Source organism: Pezoporus wallicus, unplaced genomic scaffold, assembly GCF_028554395.1.
Source record: "Pezoporus wallicus isolate ANWC-B61680 ecotype Strahan unplaced genomic scaffold, APGP_CSIRO_Pwel_v1 contig_5552, whole genome shotgun sequence".
In the NCBI taxonomy this organism is placed as follows: Eukaryota; Metazoa; Chordata; class Aves; order Psittaciformes; family Psittacidae; genus Pezoporus; species Pezoporus wallicus.
The window spans coordinates 3661413-3677113 of NW_026640754.1; the positions used below are offsets into that span (position 1 = coordinate 3661413).

General features: G+C 37.1%; 1 protein-coding gene across 2 annotated transcripts in view; it reads left to right on the forward strand.

Moving 5' to 3' along the window:
* The window catches only part of MTNR1A (melatonin receptor 1A), a 49983-nt gene extending 36029 nt beyond the window's left edge, over positions 1–13954 (forward strand). For both annotated transcript variants that reach the window (XM_057420359.1, XM_057420360.1), the window contains one exon: positions 12353–13954. In XM_057420359.1, coding sequence (XP_057276342.1) covers positions 12487–13221 — 735 coding nt within the window. In that variant the 5' untranslated portion in view covers positions 12353–12486 and the 3' untranslated portion in view covers positions 13222–13954. The remainder of the gene's footprint in view (positions 1–12352) is intronic.
* Positions 13955–15701: the final 1747 nt, after the last annotated feature.

Consider the following 15701-nt stretch of genomic DNA (forward strand, 5'->3'; position numbering starts at 1 on the left):
TTCTTCAACTTGTCTCAAGTCTGTGGGGTAGCTAAATCATTATTTTAGCTAATTTCTTCTCGTGAAAAATTACTTCTAAGGACAAAATTGTTTGGGAAATTCATCAGCATGCTGTTACATGCCTCCAGGTGAGTGAGCTCTTAATAAATAGTAATTTTTTGAATTATAAATAGTCAAATCAAATTTTGAGTTTGCTTGACAGTGCAACCAGTTTAGGTTTAATTTGTATTTCTGTACATATTTCCCCCCCCCCAGCATGGCATGGTGTGAGTGCTCGCCAAGTTACAGAGGCACATGCTAAGAAAGGGATTCTCCTGGAAGGCTTCAGATATACACAGACATGGGAAAATTGTGTAAGTGTTCCAGTCATGGACTAAACCAGTCTATTCTAGTGCAAAAACTGGAGTAGATATCTCAGGGTTTATTAAACTTTTTTTTACAGAAGAAAGGAACTACACATTATGGGGACTTTCTTTCTTAATTCAAAGTTATTTTCCTATTTCCTTTTGATAAAGTGGACTACACAAACATAAGACAGGTAATAAGATTCTTGATCTTGCTGCCATACATATATATCAGTTCCACTTCTTTGTCCTTTTAGTTTCCAGTGCTAAATGCATTTCTGATGCTCTAGAAAAGCAACAGTTCTTGATGCTATCAGTTACCTACTAATATTGCAATTAAAATAGTACTTTTTCTAGTGAATTTCTTATGATACTTGATACCATTTCACTTATTCCTCTGTGGTCTGGGATCATTCAACTTCTGTATTTTTGCTGTAGCACAATAGAGCAAATGAAGAAATGAAAGTGAGACAGGAAGAACTGGAGGCAGCTGGGCAGAATGAATACCCCCTAAAATCATGAAACTATTAAGGTGGGAGTGTAATATAAAAACAGCCTCACATTTTTAAGGAATTTGGGGACAAAGAAAGAGGAAAGGAAGGGGAAGAATGGAAAAAAAGCTGTCAGAAATGTAAAAGATTTTGGATTGTAAGTCAGTAAGGAGAGAAAAGATGTGGTGATTGAATACATAAGAGAAGTAGGAAAAGGAACAGAGAAATAGAGAATGGATAGAGGGAGAGTAAACACATGTTAATATTTAAGTGCTATTTTCTATAATGTTATTTTTGATTTTCCTGGCAGATGTCCTACCATTGTTGATTTAGGAGAAAGAACTGGGAAGACTGTTTTATGAACTCATTTCATTAGCTTCACTGTCTACTGTGGACTCTGTAGTTAAATGTGGGATTCACTGAATGACCACTTACACTGCTATTAGTCATAACAGAAAGAAAATTGATTATTTTGTACTCTTGAGAGTTTTAAACTTTTTTTTCTTCCCATGAATAATTCTGTAGACAAATTCAGCCACAAAATCCTGTTAGATAAACCTGTGACTTTCAAAGAGATTCAGGAAAGGGATTTCATGTTTGCAGTATTATATACAGCATACAAGTGTTGTGTCAGCTATAGAATCATAGAATCAACTAGGTTGGAAAAGACCTGTGTCGTGGTTTAAACCCAGTCAGGTAACTTGTTCACTCACTCCCAGTGAGTGGTGCCGAGCTGACAACAATCGAGGTCCGTGTCCCCCCCACACCGGGGCTCTCCCCTTCCCCACTCCCGGAGGAACGGGGAGGAGGATCGAAAGAGTGCAACTCCTACGGGTTGAGACAAGAACAGTCCAGCAACCAATGTACAACACAAATCACCACCGCTACCACCAACGACAACAATGATAAGGGAAAATAACAAGGGAAGAGAATACGATACCACCGGCCAAGAAAACAAGTTCCACCCGGAAGCCCGTGTCCTTCCGGGTAACTCCCAGTTACCCCCCACCCCGGGCATGACGTGCTGTGGTATGGAATACCTCCCTGGCTAGCTTGGGTCAGACGCCCCATCTCTGCTTCCTCACAGCTTCCCCTCCTCCCTGGCAGAGCATGAGCCTCACAAAGTCCTTGGTCAGGGTAAACATCACTTAGTAACAACCGAAAACATCAGTATCACCAGCACTGTTCTCGGGCTGGAAGTCAAAACACAGCACTGTACCAGCTAACACAAAGGAAAAACATGACTGCTACTGCTGAACCCACGACAACCTGTAAGATCATAGAGTCCAACCATTACCCCAGGACTGCCAAGACCACCACTAAGCCATATCACTGAGAGTCTCATCTACATGGTTTTTGAACATTTCCAGGGATGGTGATGGCACCACTTCCCCTGGGCAGCCTGTTCCAATGCCTGACTACCCTTTCAGTGATTTTTTTTTTTTCCTATGACCCAATCTAAACATCCCCTGTTGCAGCTTGAGGCTGATATCTCTTGTGCTATCTCTTGGGAGAAGAGACCAACCCCTCTACCTCCTTCCAGGTAGTTGCAGAGAGATACATTTCCCCCTAGGCATTCTCTTTCCTAGACTAATCAACCCCAGTTCCTTCAGCCATTCCTTATAAGACTTGTGCTCTAGACCCTTTGTCAGCTTTGTTGCCCTTCTCTTACCCATTTCAGAACCGCAGTGTCTGTCCTGTAGTGAGGGACTGAGAACTGAACACAGTATTTGAGGTGAGGCCTCAGCAGTGCTAAGTACAGAGGGATGATCACTGCCCTAGTCCTGCTGGCACACTATTTCTGACACAGGCCAGGAAGCCACTGGCCTTCTTGGCTGCCTGGGCACAAGCTGGCTCATGTTCAGTGGATGTCAACCAACACCCCCAGGTCCTTTTCGTCCGAGCAGCTTTCCAGCCACTCACTCTCAAGCCTGTAGCACTGCATGGGGTTGTTGTGGCCCAAGTGCAGGACCCAGCACTTTGCCTTGTTGAACTTCATACCACTGGCCTCAACCCATCGATCCAGCCTGTCCAGATCCCTCTGGAGAGCCTTTCCAGCAGATCAACACTCCCAGCCAACTTGGTGTCATCTGCAAATTTACTGAGGGTGCACTTGATCTCCTCATCCAGATTATCAACAAAGATATTAAAAAACACCGGCCCAATAGTGAGTCCTGGGGGACACCACTGGTCACCAGCTAGATGTGACACCATTCACCACTACTCTTTGGGCTCAGAAGTTATGTAGTGCACCTTCACTCTCCTCTCTTACTTGTTTTCTCAAAATACATATTAAAACTTAGAAGGGAATAGGCTGTATCTTCACTTTTTCTGACACTGATTCTTACTGATCTATGAGATTTTGTACAAATAGAAAACATAATTATATTTCAGAAGCATCCCCCTCTGACTTTTCCCTTTCATTTATTTTAGTCTCTGAACTGTAATATTGGTTTTATTTATGTGAGCTGTGATTAACCATGATAGTATCATTTTTCTGCTTCCATTTATTTCCAGCCTCTTATGCAAACACAGGTGAAGGGGGGAAAAATACTCTTATGCTGATTCTGCTGTGATGCAGTTCAGTAGCATGATCCTCTGACATCAGCAGTATTGTTATTCTAATTGGTTTCATACAGCTTGCTGAACTGTGATGACAACCTTAGGGTTCTGTAACATCTAGGCAATACCTTGCTGGAAAACAGGTTGTCTGGAGGATTTTTTTTCCTCTCAAATGAATCATAGAAATTTGAGATAGAAAAGATCAAATCAGAAGTGGTAATATAATTCCCTTCTGCAAAAGTGGATAAGTTACTCAGGCAAACCTATTTGGTCTCTGAAATATTGCTATCACAGTAGAAGTGGCTGATGTTCAAAGGGAATAGATGTCCTGACCTTGAAAACACACCTGCCCAGTGAACTGTATCAAAAACAGTCCAGGTAGATACCAGAGCCAAAACCAGGACTGCAGAACTTGTGACATCCACCACTGTATCTGGCTACCCTGGTTTCTAACTTCCATCTGCAAGACAGCAGAGTTTGTTGATTCATTTCAATGTCATTACAAGCTTTCTAGATATTTTATGTTATGTCTTAGTTCACCCTTGGCTGGGCGGACAAACATAATGTAAGTTAAGAATGATTCAAACAGAATTACATCTGACTTTACATTTTGGTGAAAAACACCTATAGAACTGAAAAAAAATCCCCCTATATTTGCACAGTGAACGAGGCCCATAACTAGAGAAATATTTATTCTGTATATTCTGCATATTCTGCATATTCTAGAAATATACGTATGGATATGGAGTATTGTGTGCAGTTCTGGTGTCCTCAACATAAAAAGGACATGGAACTGTTGGAACAAGTCCAGAGAAGGGCCACGAGGATGATCAGGGGGCTGGAGCACCTCCCATATGCCGATAGGCTGAGAAAGTTGGGGCTGTTCAGGCTGGAGAAGAGAAGGCTGCGTGGAGACCTCATAGCAGCCTTCCAGTATCTGAAGGGGGCCTATAGGGATGCTGGGGAGGGACTCTTCATTAGGGACTGTAGTGACAGAACAAGGGGTAATGGGTTAAAACTTAAACAGGGGAAGTTTAGATTGGATATAAGGAGGAAATTCTTTCCTGTTAGGGTGGTGAGGCACCGGAATGGGTTGCCCAGGGAAGTTGTGTGTGCTCCATCCCTGGCAGTGTTCAAGACCAGGTTGGACAAAGCCTTGGGTGATATGGTTTAGTGTGTGGTGCCCCTGCCCATGGCAGGGGGATTGGAACTAGATGATCTTGAGGTCCTTTCCAACCCTAACTATTCTATGATTCTATATGGCACTTAAAACTTTTTTTCAAACAGCAATTAAACTATTTATTTTATCCATATCTACTGGAGAGTTGACAAATTTCATGACTACTTTTTTAACAAGAGCCACCCTCATCTATCTATATTACAAAGCTACAAAACTGTATGACAGCGTCAGTTTAATACAATCTTGTTACTGAAGTAAACATGTATCAGATAGATATTACTGTGATGAAATTTTAGAGGTTTCCGTAAAAGAACAGAAGTCTTGATCAATTTGCTGCTACATCTAAGGCAAAATATCTTGGACATGAACCTACTTTGTAGAGCCTCAAAGGAAAATATTCCATGGCACTGCATAACGTAATAGAAAGATGTGTGTATCCTGAGGTTCCCTGGTAGCTCCAGCTGCTATTATCTGTAGTCATTTTAAAAACCGCACGTCTTAAAAATCCTTAAAAAAGACCCAAACTCTGACCACCTCTAGACTTTTAAGTTTAGGTCCACAAAAGGTCTTCAGTCAACTCCTGCTTAAACGTGCAATGGTAGCCTAGACCTTATCTTTACTGCTGCTTTGAGTTCCAGGTGCTTCACATTTCATGTCACATAAATTCATCCAGCACTGCCCTTCTTGGCATAGACAGAAATACCTCAGTCTTACCAGAACTGAGATATTCAATATCCCATGTACCTATCAAATCTACTGCTTAGTATAAAGTAAGTACTCCTATCATGAGAGGTTGAATAAAAGAGACATTTTCAAAGAAGCCCTGAAATGTCATACAAAACTGCCAGAGGCATGGTACATCCCCAAGTCTGTACCACTCATTCAGCATATGGATTCAATTCCTTTGTCTGCCTTACAGTAAATCTCACATCACTTTATTTTCATGACTGAGCCACCAAAAATAGCACTGACAAATATTTTTAGACTTTTAAGAGAGGAGTAGCTGTCTCATGTGTACCATGGGACGACAGTAAAATACGGTAGGTGTAAAGTCACAGAAAACTGTGTGCCATTTGACATATCTGCAAAACTACACGCATCCACATATTGTTTGGCTATATTCAACTTGGAACTGACACCAAAATCCTCCATTCCTTAATTCTGTGTACTATATAATTCCTCACTGCCATTTCATGCATCTAATTTTCTTGGCCAGAAGATGGCATAGTCATTTCAAATTAAATTGTTGCTGCAAGCTTCACTGAAAGTTTCTGTATGATAATTATTATAATCTAAATACAGTATAACCTTTTCTTTTCAGAGCATATCAGTAGAAACATTCTTTTATGCTGTGCTGATTATGTCAAATTTTCTTCAACTTGTGGCACACTGGAATAAAGCATTACAATATAGAATATTCTGATAACATGGTCTTTAAAAAATCTATTCTTCCACATCTCTCAAATATACTGTTAAGCAGTTCTCCAGCTTTTGATCTGTAACATTCAGCACCCTGAATTTCTGTCAACTACAGTTAAAAGCTGATATTATTTAGGTCAATGCAGTATCTTGGTGCTAACAAGCTACCTGTGTGACATCATTACAGCTGTAGGTAATTGCCATGTATGTAATTAAAACATCTGGTTTCATTAGTGTCCTAAGTAGATGATATGGGGTCTGAAAATCTATTATGTGACAGAGGTGTACATTTTGATGAGGTTTTAAAATAATCATTAAATAATACAAGGTCTTTCTTCAGCTTAAAAGGAAAGGTTTTGCTACTTATGCTTAAAACTAAAAAATTCGTTGTGGGCTTTACACCATTCAAATTTCCCTGCATCACCACGGGAAGCATCAGGGTTAATTTCCTAATGAGAAGCAAAACCCACAGGCCCATCATGCTATATTCAAATTTAATGTGCACATGGACCTCTTGATTCAGGCCATGTTTATAAATAGTACCTCTAGTTTAAAAATAGGTTTTTGAGATCTAGGGAGTTGATATTATGATCTGTAAAGTGAATGAAGCTCCCAGGAGTAACTGGAGCTTATGTAATATTTATTCCTACATTTTTGCTCAGCTGCTTTTTGCTATTTTGATGCTGAGCTGCCGGGACTGTTAGTTTCTTAAACCTTTCAAATCTGTCTTCAGTGAAGTTGGGATTGTGTGCATGCTTGCTTGTCTAGGTAACCTTACTTGGCTTTGGAATTTTGCTTAAGAAACAGTGGTCACTGGCTCCACTTACAGGTATTTTCATTTAACAATTTTGTTTGCACAGGACCTTTGTGGAATCACAGACTGTGCTGCCAGGTACAGCAACCAGTAAAAATACCAGTGCTAATGGAACAACATTCAGGGCAAAAAAATGTTCATGGAATATGACATATTAATATTAATATGGGTTAATATTTGTCATTGAGAGGCTATTTTGTGCATGGAAACAACCATGAGAGAAGCAGAGGCCTAGGAAAATTCTTTTCTATGGAAGAAATTCAGCTTATAGTGGTAAAATGAAGCATATCATATTGAACATTATGCTTAGCCTTCTAATTCTGCTTTCTTCATAAAGTAGCCCTTATTCATGTGAAGCCTTGTATTCTATAATCAGAGACTTAGTCACTCCTACCATTTAGTTGTGAACTGAAGTTACTAGTTTTCTAAACTAGCTGTTTTGACATCCGTCAATACTGTCACTTTTTCTAGATGTAAAAGTGTGATGCTGTGCTCAGTTATAACTATGAGATACCACATTTAATTTTTCTACTGCTCCAGGCCCCCAGTTGCATGCACCTAATCTTAGTCTTGTTTTTAGATAGCATAAACACCCAGATTAACATTCTGGGAAAGGACTGGATTAATCAGAAACATTTCAAAATGCAAAATAAATAAATAAATAAATAAATCGTAAACTATCATTGAAGAAAATCAGAAGTATTAGAGTGATCAAAAATCAGTACTTTAAATAAATAGTAAATAAAAAATAGTGCCATTAAATATATAAAAACTGTGTACATAATAATCTTAGTAATATTATATGTGAATACATCAGGACTTCAAGAAAAGTTGATCTAAATTTATAGCAAAGCATCCTGTTAAGCCTTGTTAGGAAATGATCAGAAATGATCAGCATATCTGGCAGTATCTGACAGGTGATAAACAGCTATTAGATAAGAATAGCATGGACCTAGTAGTTAGAAATTAAATTTGATCTGGTAATTAGTCTAACACTGTAGATGTTTACAATATCATAGAATCATAGAATAGTTAGGGTTGGAAAGGACCTTAAGATCATCTAGTTCCAACCCCCCTCCTCTTTCCTTAAAGATATGCTTACCAACTAAACATGAAAAGTCTGAATTGATGACCATTGAAACAAAGACTTTATACATGACTTCAAATGATAGCTGCGTGTACTGTTTAGTCTTACCTAAAAGCAAAAACAGCTCCACTTAATATAAAGACTTTAAAGCTCTCTTAGCTAAATTTGGTGCAACCTGAGCACAAATGCATAAACAGGAAACAAAATATTACATGCTTCAACATGTAGCAACATGATAAAAACATGATGGTGTCTGGAAAGCATTTGTTGTAAGAAGCCAATTTATTATTTATACAGGAAATAATTTGAAATAGGTGAACAGAAATAGTGACCTAGCAACCAATATTAAAAAGTACAGGAATATCTTGGAAAAAAGGAGAATAGTAGCCTGGCCAATGTTGCTAGGAAAATGAGATCTCTAAAATTCATGCAGATTTCCTTAATACTGAAAAATTCTAGCTGGAGTCCGTAATGCTTTAAAGCATTATTTTCTTCCATAGATATCTATGGATGCTTTCTTACAGTATAGTTTTTTCCCCCAGGCTTAAAGTTTTGGAAGAGTTAAAATACTTCAGTCTCAGCCCTTGAGGAAAGAGCTCTTTAGACCACACATTCCTCAGTTCTCCTAAAATTGCAGAAAGAACTAGTCCTTTGTAATCTGCTTGCAAAGTGCTCAGCCCTTCAGTCTATGCTTATGGGAGGCATTCAGCACTACTTATGCTAAGTAATTTTTTTTTCCATTAATATTCTGCACTTATTCATGTTGTTAGAAATTTCTGGAAATTTTCTAATTCCTGTTAACTTCAGGACATACTTAGCACTTAGGGAATAACAACCCACACAGTCGTTTGTATATGTTATGCAGCTACAAGTTGCTACTGATACAACTACATCATGTAGTTCTTATTTGATGCTCTCATATTCATTTTGATATCATGACGCTTAAATCCATCAGCATTTTGTTGATAATCTGTTAAGGTCACAATTTTTACACTCAGTTTATGTTGTATTTTGTTCTTGGAAAATTCAAATTGTCTCAGAGAGCACTTGTTTGTTTTCTGTTGCTTTAGTGCAGTTTTTTATTCACCAGGGAGGTATGATGTTGCTATGTGTTTGCTGAGCAGACAGGTGTCTTTTTCAGTAAGGGTGGTGAAAATATTTAATGGAACATTACTTTAGACTGCATCTAAAAGCATAGCCTGCTAAAGCTGGTTACCAGTAGATTATCTTTCTTCCCAAATACTTTCACAGCACAGTATCTGCTTTAATTTATTCAAGTTTATTTGACTTATGTCAAAGTCAAGAAATTCAACCTCAATTCAGCCAGCTGGTGTTAATGCACAGTAATGCATTCTTTAGTTATATAAATTGTGGGTTTTTTTCACTCTCTAGAGATAATGAATACTTTTTATTCAAAGAAGAGTTATTAATTTTGGTTTTGTGGCTTTTTTTTAGAGGGTTCAATATGGAGCTTTAGGCTTTGTTTATAAAATTCTGTTCACATCCAGACCTGAAGATAACAATTAGTTTTCTCCTATATCTTTTTTTTTTTATGGTACTCACCTCTACAATACCAAGTGTTCCACAAAGATAACAGTTTAATTTCACAATATGCCATCAAATACATGGGAATTTCATAAAATATCACTCTTTTCCAATAATGGTGGGTGCCTAAATCTAGGTTCATATTTTAAAATTGTGTATACTATATAACATATGAAAGCTCAGCATAATTTCACATCTGACTCCAGAGTCTGAAACAATGAACCTCAAAACATACAACATACATATGAGTCCCGAATAAATTTTTACTTAAATTTTCTATTTTATCTTAATGACAAAGTTGTTGTGCTTACACAGAAAATGTATCTGAACTCGAGTTTGAAGATAACCCTTCCTGAAAGACAGGTTAAAAGTCCTCTCTGCAAGCAGGTATCTGGTTTCCAGGTATTTTCTAGCCCAATGCTTTGGTCATCCAGCTGACACACTAACCATGAGCTGGCTGCCTGGGACATTGTTTCCATTGTTTTCCACTTTTAAATAAGGCAGGCTACCAGGGTATACTGCTACCCTCCAATTTCTGTATGAAACAGCTTGTATTTCCGAGACTTTCAGTTTGTTGCTCTACAGCAGTCAACTGAGAAGATGAGACAACCATGGCACACCGGTTTATGAAAGCCTGAAATATGGCTGATTCAGAGAGAGTGCTTACTCCTCCTGTACTCTGTTGTTTCCAAAGCATAGGGTTGCTAAAACTGAAGTATACCACCTGTCTTCTTTCAGCAATGGGAAAAAAAAAAACATTTAGCTTTGTGTTTATAGCTGAACCTTTTGGCTGAAGTGGGTAAATAATATTGGCAATATTAATGGAGAGCACCAGCAGATATTTCAGCGGATGGCAAAGAGAGAAGGTTGGGATGGGCAGTTTCCAGCTAAGCAGAAAATTCATTAGCAAATATAAATAGAATTTTTTCTATTAAATTTAAAGAAGTGTCCCGGTTTTGTGTCCCATCTGGAGACAGAAATATTTCATTAAACCTACAATATTCTGGACAGGGAAAAAACTTACCAACAGCAACATTTCATTCATTCTCCACTTCTTGATTCATAAGACAAAACACAGAGCTCCGAGTTTCATCTAGTCTCTTTATTCTTGTATCACTTGCCACTGTGTCAAGGTTAAATTCTGAAAGTGATTTTTTTTTCTTTGTTATCTTCTGCTTAAAAAACCTCTCCTGTTTGTGCTGAAATGATCTGAAATCTTCCAAATCCTTAAGGATAAGCATATTTCAGTTTGGCAGTGAATTCCCAAGCAAAAGAGGAAGCAACTGCAGACACTATGAAGAGAAAGTGGTTTATAAATACAAAATCCATGAAAAACAGTGTAGTAATCTTTTAACTGATGCTATTTTTCCCAGCTGCTATTAGTATAAATATCAAATGTGGTATTTTGTGCATGTATCAAAATTTAAACAAGAGAATATGCAGCATTCTGAGCCAGATTAATTTCTATGATTTTCTCTGTGTTTGCAGATTTAATATTTTTACCTGGCCATTTTATGTGTAAGATTAGTGAAAGGATATGTATTTTAAGATGTTTGTGATAATACATTGAAAAAGTAGTTTTGAGAATTATAGCATCTAAAATGCCCTATGGGTCCATAGATACTTTTACCTTTCCTTTTAACCTATTTTTATCTATTTGTATTTTGTCTGCTCAAAATAAATGAACAATATAGTTCACCAAGCCCACTTTGTACTAATAATGATATTCTATGAAATATGAAACTCGCAATATGTTTTCTTACAGTTTGCAATAGTAGTTCGTATTTCATCTTCAGTGAATAATGTCAGAATTCCAAAATATAATCTCAGACACACATTTATCCCCCTACATGCATACATATATATATATATATATATACATTTATAGCTTTCTGTAGATATGGACATGAGTAACTAGACCAATACATGTAGCAGTTATTTTTAAGAAATGAACAAAAGCTATGTCAATGTACGCTGTGACCTTAGAAACTAGAATGGCTGGGAGGCATTCAGATGAATTACCATTTAAGCAACTAAAAAGAAGAACATATAATCTATGCTCAAAACTAAATTCAAAACATGTAGTTATGATGGATTCCACTGTTTTGAAGAACAGAGAGGGCTTCTATCAAGAACTAACACAGTCTAAAATGGTCTTCCTTTGTTTTAATTAAAGAGTGAACCAAGATAATGGATCATTGCTTTATTTCCCAGTTTGGAGGCAGAGAAGAGCATGGCATCAATATTGTCTGGGAATTGTCAAGGTCACTGCCCAGCACCACTTCTTTTACTGAAGAGTGTGTCTCTTAGGAAAAAGAGCTTAGTTTGTGTTCAGCTAGACTCTTAGAAGTTAAGTTTAATTGAGTGCTAGCCATAAGATTCAAAACCAGTCACTTTAAAAGTCACATTAAAGTAATGGGAACTTGAAATACAAATGGGAAAAATAATAATTTTCATTTCAGGACTGGAAAAGTTAAGGGATACTGTAAGGAAAGGGAATTAAATATAGAAGGTAAATGTGAGTAGCAATTTATTAGTAGTAATATTAAGTCTGCTGATTTTTCAAAAGAGACCATTTGAAAGCAAAGCAAGATTTAAAGTTATGAATATTTTTATTTTATATGAATACTGAGTCTGTGTGGCTGGAAGAATCCAAATGAGACTATAAAAGTATTGGGTCATGGTAATTAAAGACAGTTTCTTTTAAAAGGTGCATCTTTAAGTTAAGCTACTTCCTTTTTAGATTAATAATGAGTGTCTTATTTCTGATATATGACAATGAATTTTAATCTAGAAAGTAGACAATAATTGCATTTAAAGAGTTCCACTAAGGCTGCTCATTAACATATTGAGAGCAGAAGTGACAAAAAAGAGCAGAAGAAAAACTAATTTTTGCCTCTTATTTTACAGGAAATGTGTTTGTTGTAAGCCTGGCAGTTGCAGACTTGGTTGTAGCAATCTACCCATATCCACTGGTGCTCACATCTGTATTTCACAATGGATGGAATCTGGGATACCTTCAGTGCCAGATTAGTGGCTTCTTGATGGGCCTAAGTGTCATTGGATCAATCTTCAATATTACAGGCATCGCTATCAATCGATACTGCTATATCTGCCACAGTCTCAAATATGACAAGCTGTACAGCAACAAGAATTCATTGTGCTACGTTGTTCTTATCTGGGTCCTAACATTTGTTGCTATCGTGCCCAACCTTTTTGTGGGATCACTGCAGTATGACCCCAGGATTTACTCATGTACATTTGCACAATCAGTGAGCTCAGCATATACAATAGCAGTTGTGTTTTTCCATTTCCTGCTCCCCATAGCCATTGTTACTTTCTGTTACTTGAGAATATGGATCCTTGTTATTCAGGTAAGGCGAAGGGTTAAACCGGATAACAACCCCAGGCTGAGACCACATGACTTTAGAAACTTTGTAACCATGTTTGTAGTATTTGTGCTGTTTGCAGTCTGCTGGGCTCCTTTGAACTTCATAGGCCTTGCTGTGGCTGTCAACCCAGCCACTGTTATCCCTAGGATTCCAGAGTGGTTGTTTGTAACTAGTTATTACATGGCATATTTCAACAGCTGCCTTAATGCTATAATATATGGACTCCTGAACCAGAACTTCAGAAGAGAATACAAGAGAATTATTGTTACTTTTTGTACAGCAAAAAATTTTTTCCAGGATAGTTCTAATGATGTGGGAGACAGGATGAAAAGTAAACCTTCTCCATTAATTACAAACAACAATCAAGTGAAGGTGGACTCTGTGTAAAAATGGGAATCTTATTATTGTCACTCAACAACATTCAGATAAAGAACTGTTTTATTAGATCTACTGTTAAATATTATAGTGAAATATCTTCTACACTGAAAGCACTTTTATCAAATTTCTTGCATGGTATTTGGAAACTCAAGTTACAGAGACTTGACATGCAGATCCTATTATACAGTGGAACATCTCTTGTATAATAACACAATGATATCCTTGAGGGAATTACAAAGTTATGCATGGATACTTCCTTCCCCATCTCCTCCTCCTTAAATGGAAATAAACAACTAGAAATAGATTGAAACAGAAGTGTCCACATCACCTGGCTCAATAAAAGAAATTACAAAACTGTTCCTACCACTTTCAGCCACTTTCTGGCCAGGTTGTGGTCCTGATTCTAAAACCTCTGGGAACTTCTTTTAAAAAATGAAATCAGAAATATATTAGGAAATGTGAAATGAGAAATCAAGGTAATTGAAAATTCATTAGAATTTTTGACAAGGACCTCGATCTATATTGCTTTGTTCCTAACATGGACATGATTATTAATTTTTTTGGAAATTAAACCTCACCATCCCTCCTAGGAATGGTATTCTCAATTGACTTTTCAATTTTAAAATAGCTTTTGGGAGGAGAATTATACCTGACTGATTATCTTCAAAGTTACAAGGTCAGGAGGACAAACAGCAAGGAAAGAAAAAAGCCATGATTCATCAGCTCAGGCCGTTTGGGCATGTGTGGGAGGGTTGGGAAAAGAAATACAAACCACCATTCTTTCTGAAGAGACAGTAATTCATAAAATCAGAAACACCTGGGGAATCTGGGGAAACACCTCTTAGAAACATAAGCATAAACATAAACAAGGAAAAACTGTTATTTCTCACCTGTGTATGGTACAGAAGGTCTAAACCTCTGTAAGAAGAATAATGCATTTAAAACAAATGGTGCATCGAGGATGATAGCTTTGTCTGGTTGGTAGGATCTTAACCTCATGAAAACTTGGGAAATGAAAAATCTTTACAGAATGACAATTTAACATCTTTGTCACCTAAGAATAGCCTGAGACTATAGGTTATTTTGTAATCTGCCACAGATAAGCTTTTCAAAATAATAATCAGGGTTTTATCACAATGATGAACATAGTGTGATAACCTAGAACAATTAGACGCTTCTAAAGAGCAGAAAAGAGAAGATGCTACTTATTACGCTAGTACAAGGAGGAACACATGGCTCTTAGAACAGGATTTGCTAAGTGGACTTTCCACAGATAGCAGGCACCTCTCTCCATTGAGGGGAAGCGTATACTGTGACGTAGGGAAGAATAGCCCAACAAGCTGTCTGCTGCAACAATATATCCCTGTTTATAATGAAGTCCTCTGGTGGAGAAAAGTGATTCACAACAGAATTCACCTTCAAATTGACCTTAATTTGTTCTGTAAAGATGCTCCAACTGTCATACCTTTTAATGCTCAAGTGTTCATACTTTCACTGATAAAGTACACTTGAGCTTTCCAAGCCAATTTCAATCATTTCAACTGGACTAAGAGTTTCTGAATAGTCATCAGACTTCTGTTAATCTATATTAAAATGTGGTCTTTACCTAAAAAGTTTGTTTTAATTATTACCTGCTTTACCGGAGATGTTTCTGAGCCTATATATCATAGAAATCAACAGTCGCTCTATGTCATTTAATCCCTTAAACTGCATACAAATCTAACAGCATTTCATCTTTCTTGTATCATACCTTGACTTAATAATGAACTAAAAGGGAACAAATTCATATGTACTTGAAAACCGCATTGACACTTTGTCAACTGAGCAGTTTCTTACCTTACCTAAAAACAGGTGCCTCATGTCAAGTTGAGAATGGAACTAACGAACAACATTGTAAAACCCTGAAAAAGAATTAGAAAGTCAATGTATTGCTGAGGTGCTTGACTCATCTCTGTTTACATTTGCCACAGAACCACTGTGTAAATAACCAGCTCTCTTCTGTTGTGGTATCATCATATGATGTGATATGATACAATATGACTAACAGCATAAAGTATATCACAGCTTTCTTCACTGTGATTTCATCCTTGAAGGATGTTTAGCTCTGTAATTTTATTGCTTTGTGCGTAGTGATTTCATAGTAGCAAACTAGTTGTGACCACCTTTGTAAGAAAAGTTTCCATGTAACAAAAAACACTGTTTAAATTCTTACAAAACTTGCCTTATTTAAAGCATATTTTCAATGAAAATAATGTCTTATGATGCATCTAATAAAGTAGCATAAAGATAGCTTAAGTAGCTTAATTATTAGTAAATTTAGAATTTAGAATTCTTGAAGATCTTTCACTTGCCATTTCCAACAGAAAATGTACATTTGACATGTCTAAATATTTATGAGCCGGTTCAAGATACGGTATCCAATACTATTGGTTATCTGAGGAATCAAAGTCCCCTGTAATTCACAAGTGCTAAAATATATTTTTGATGAT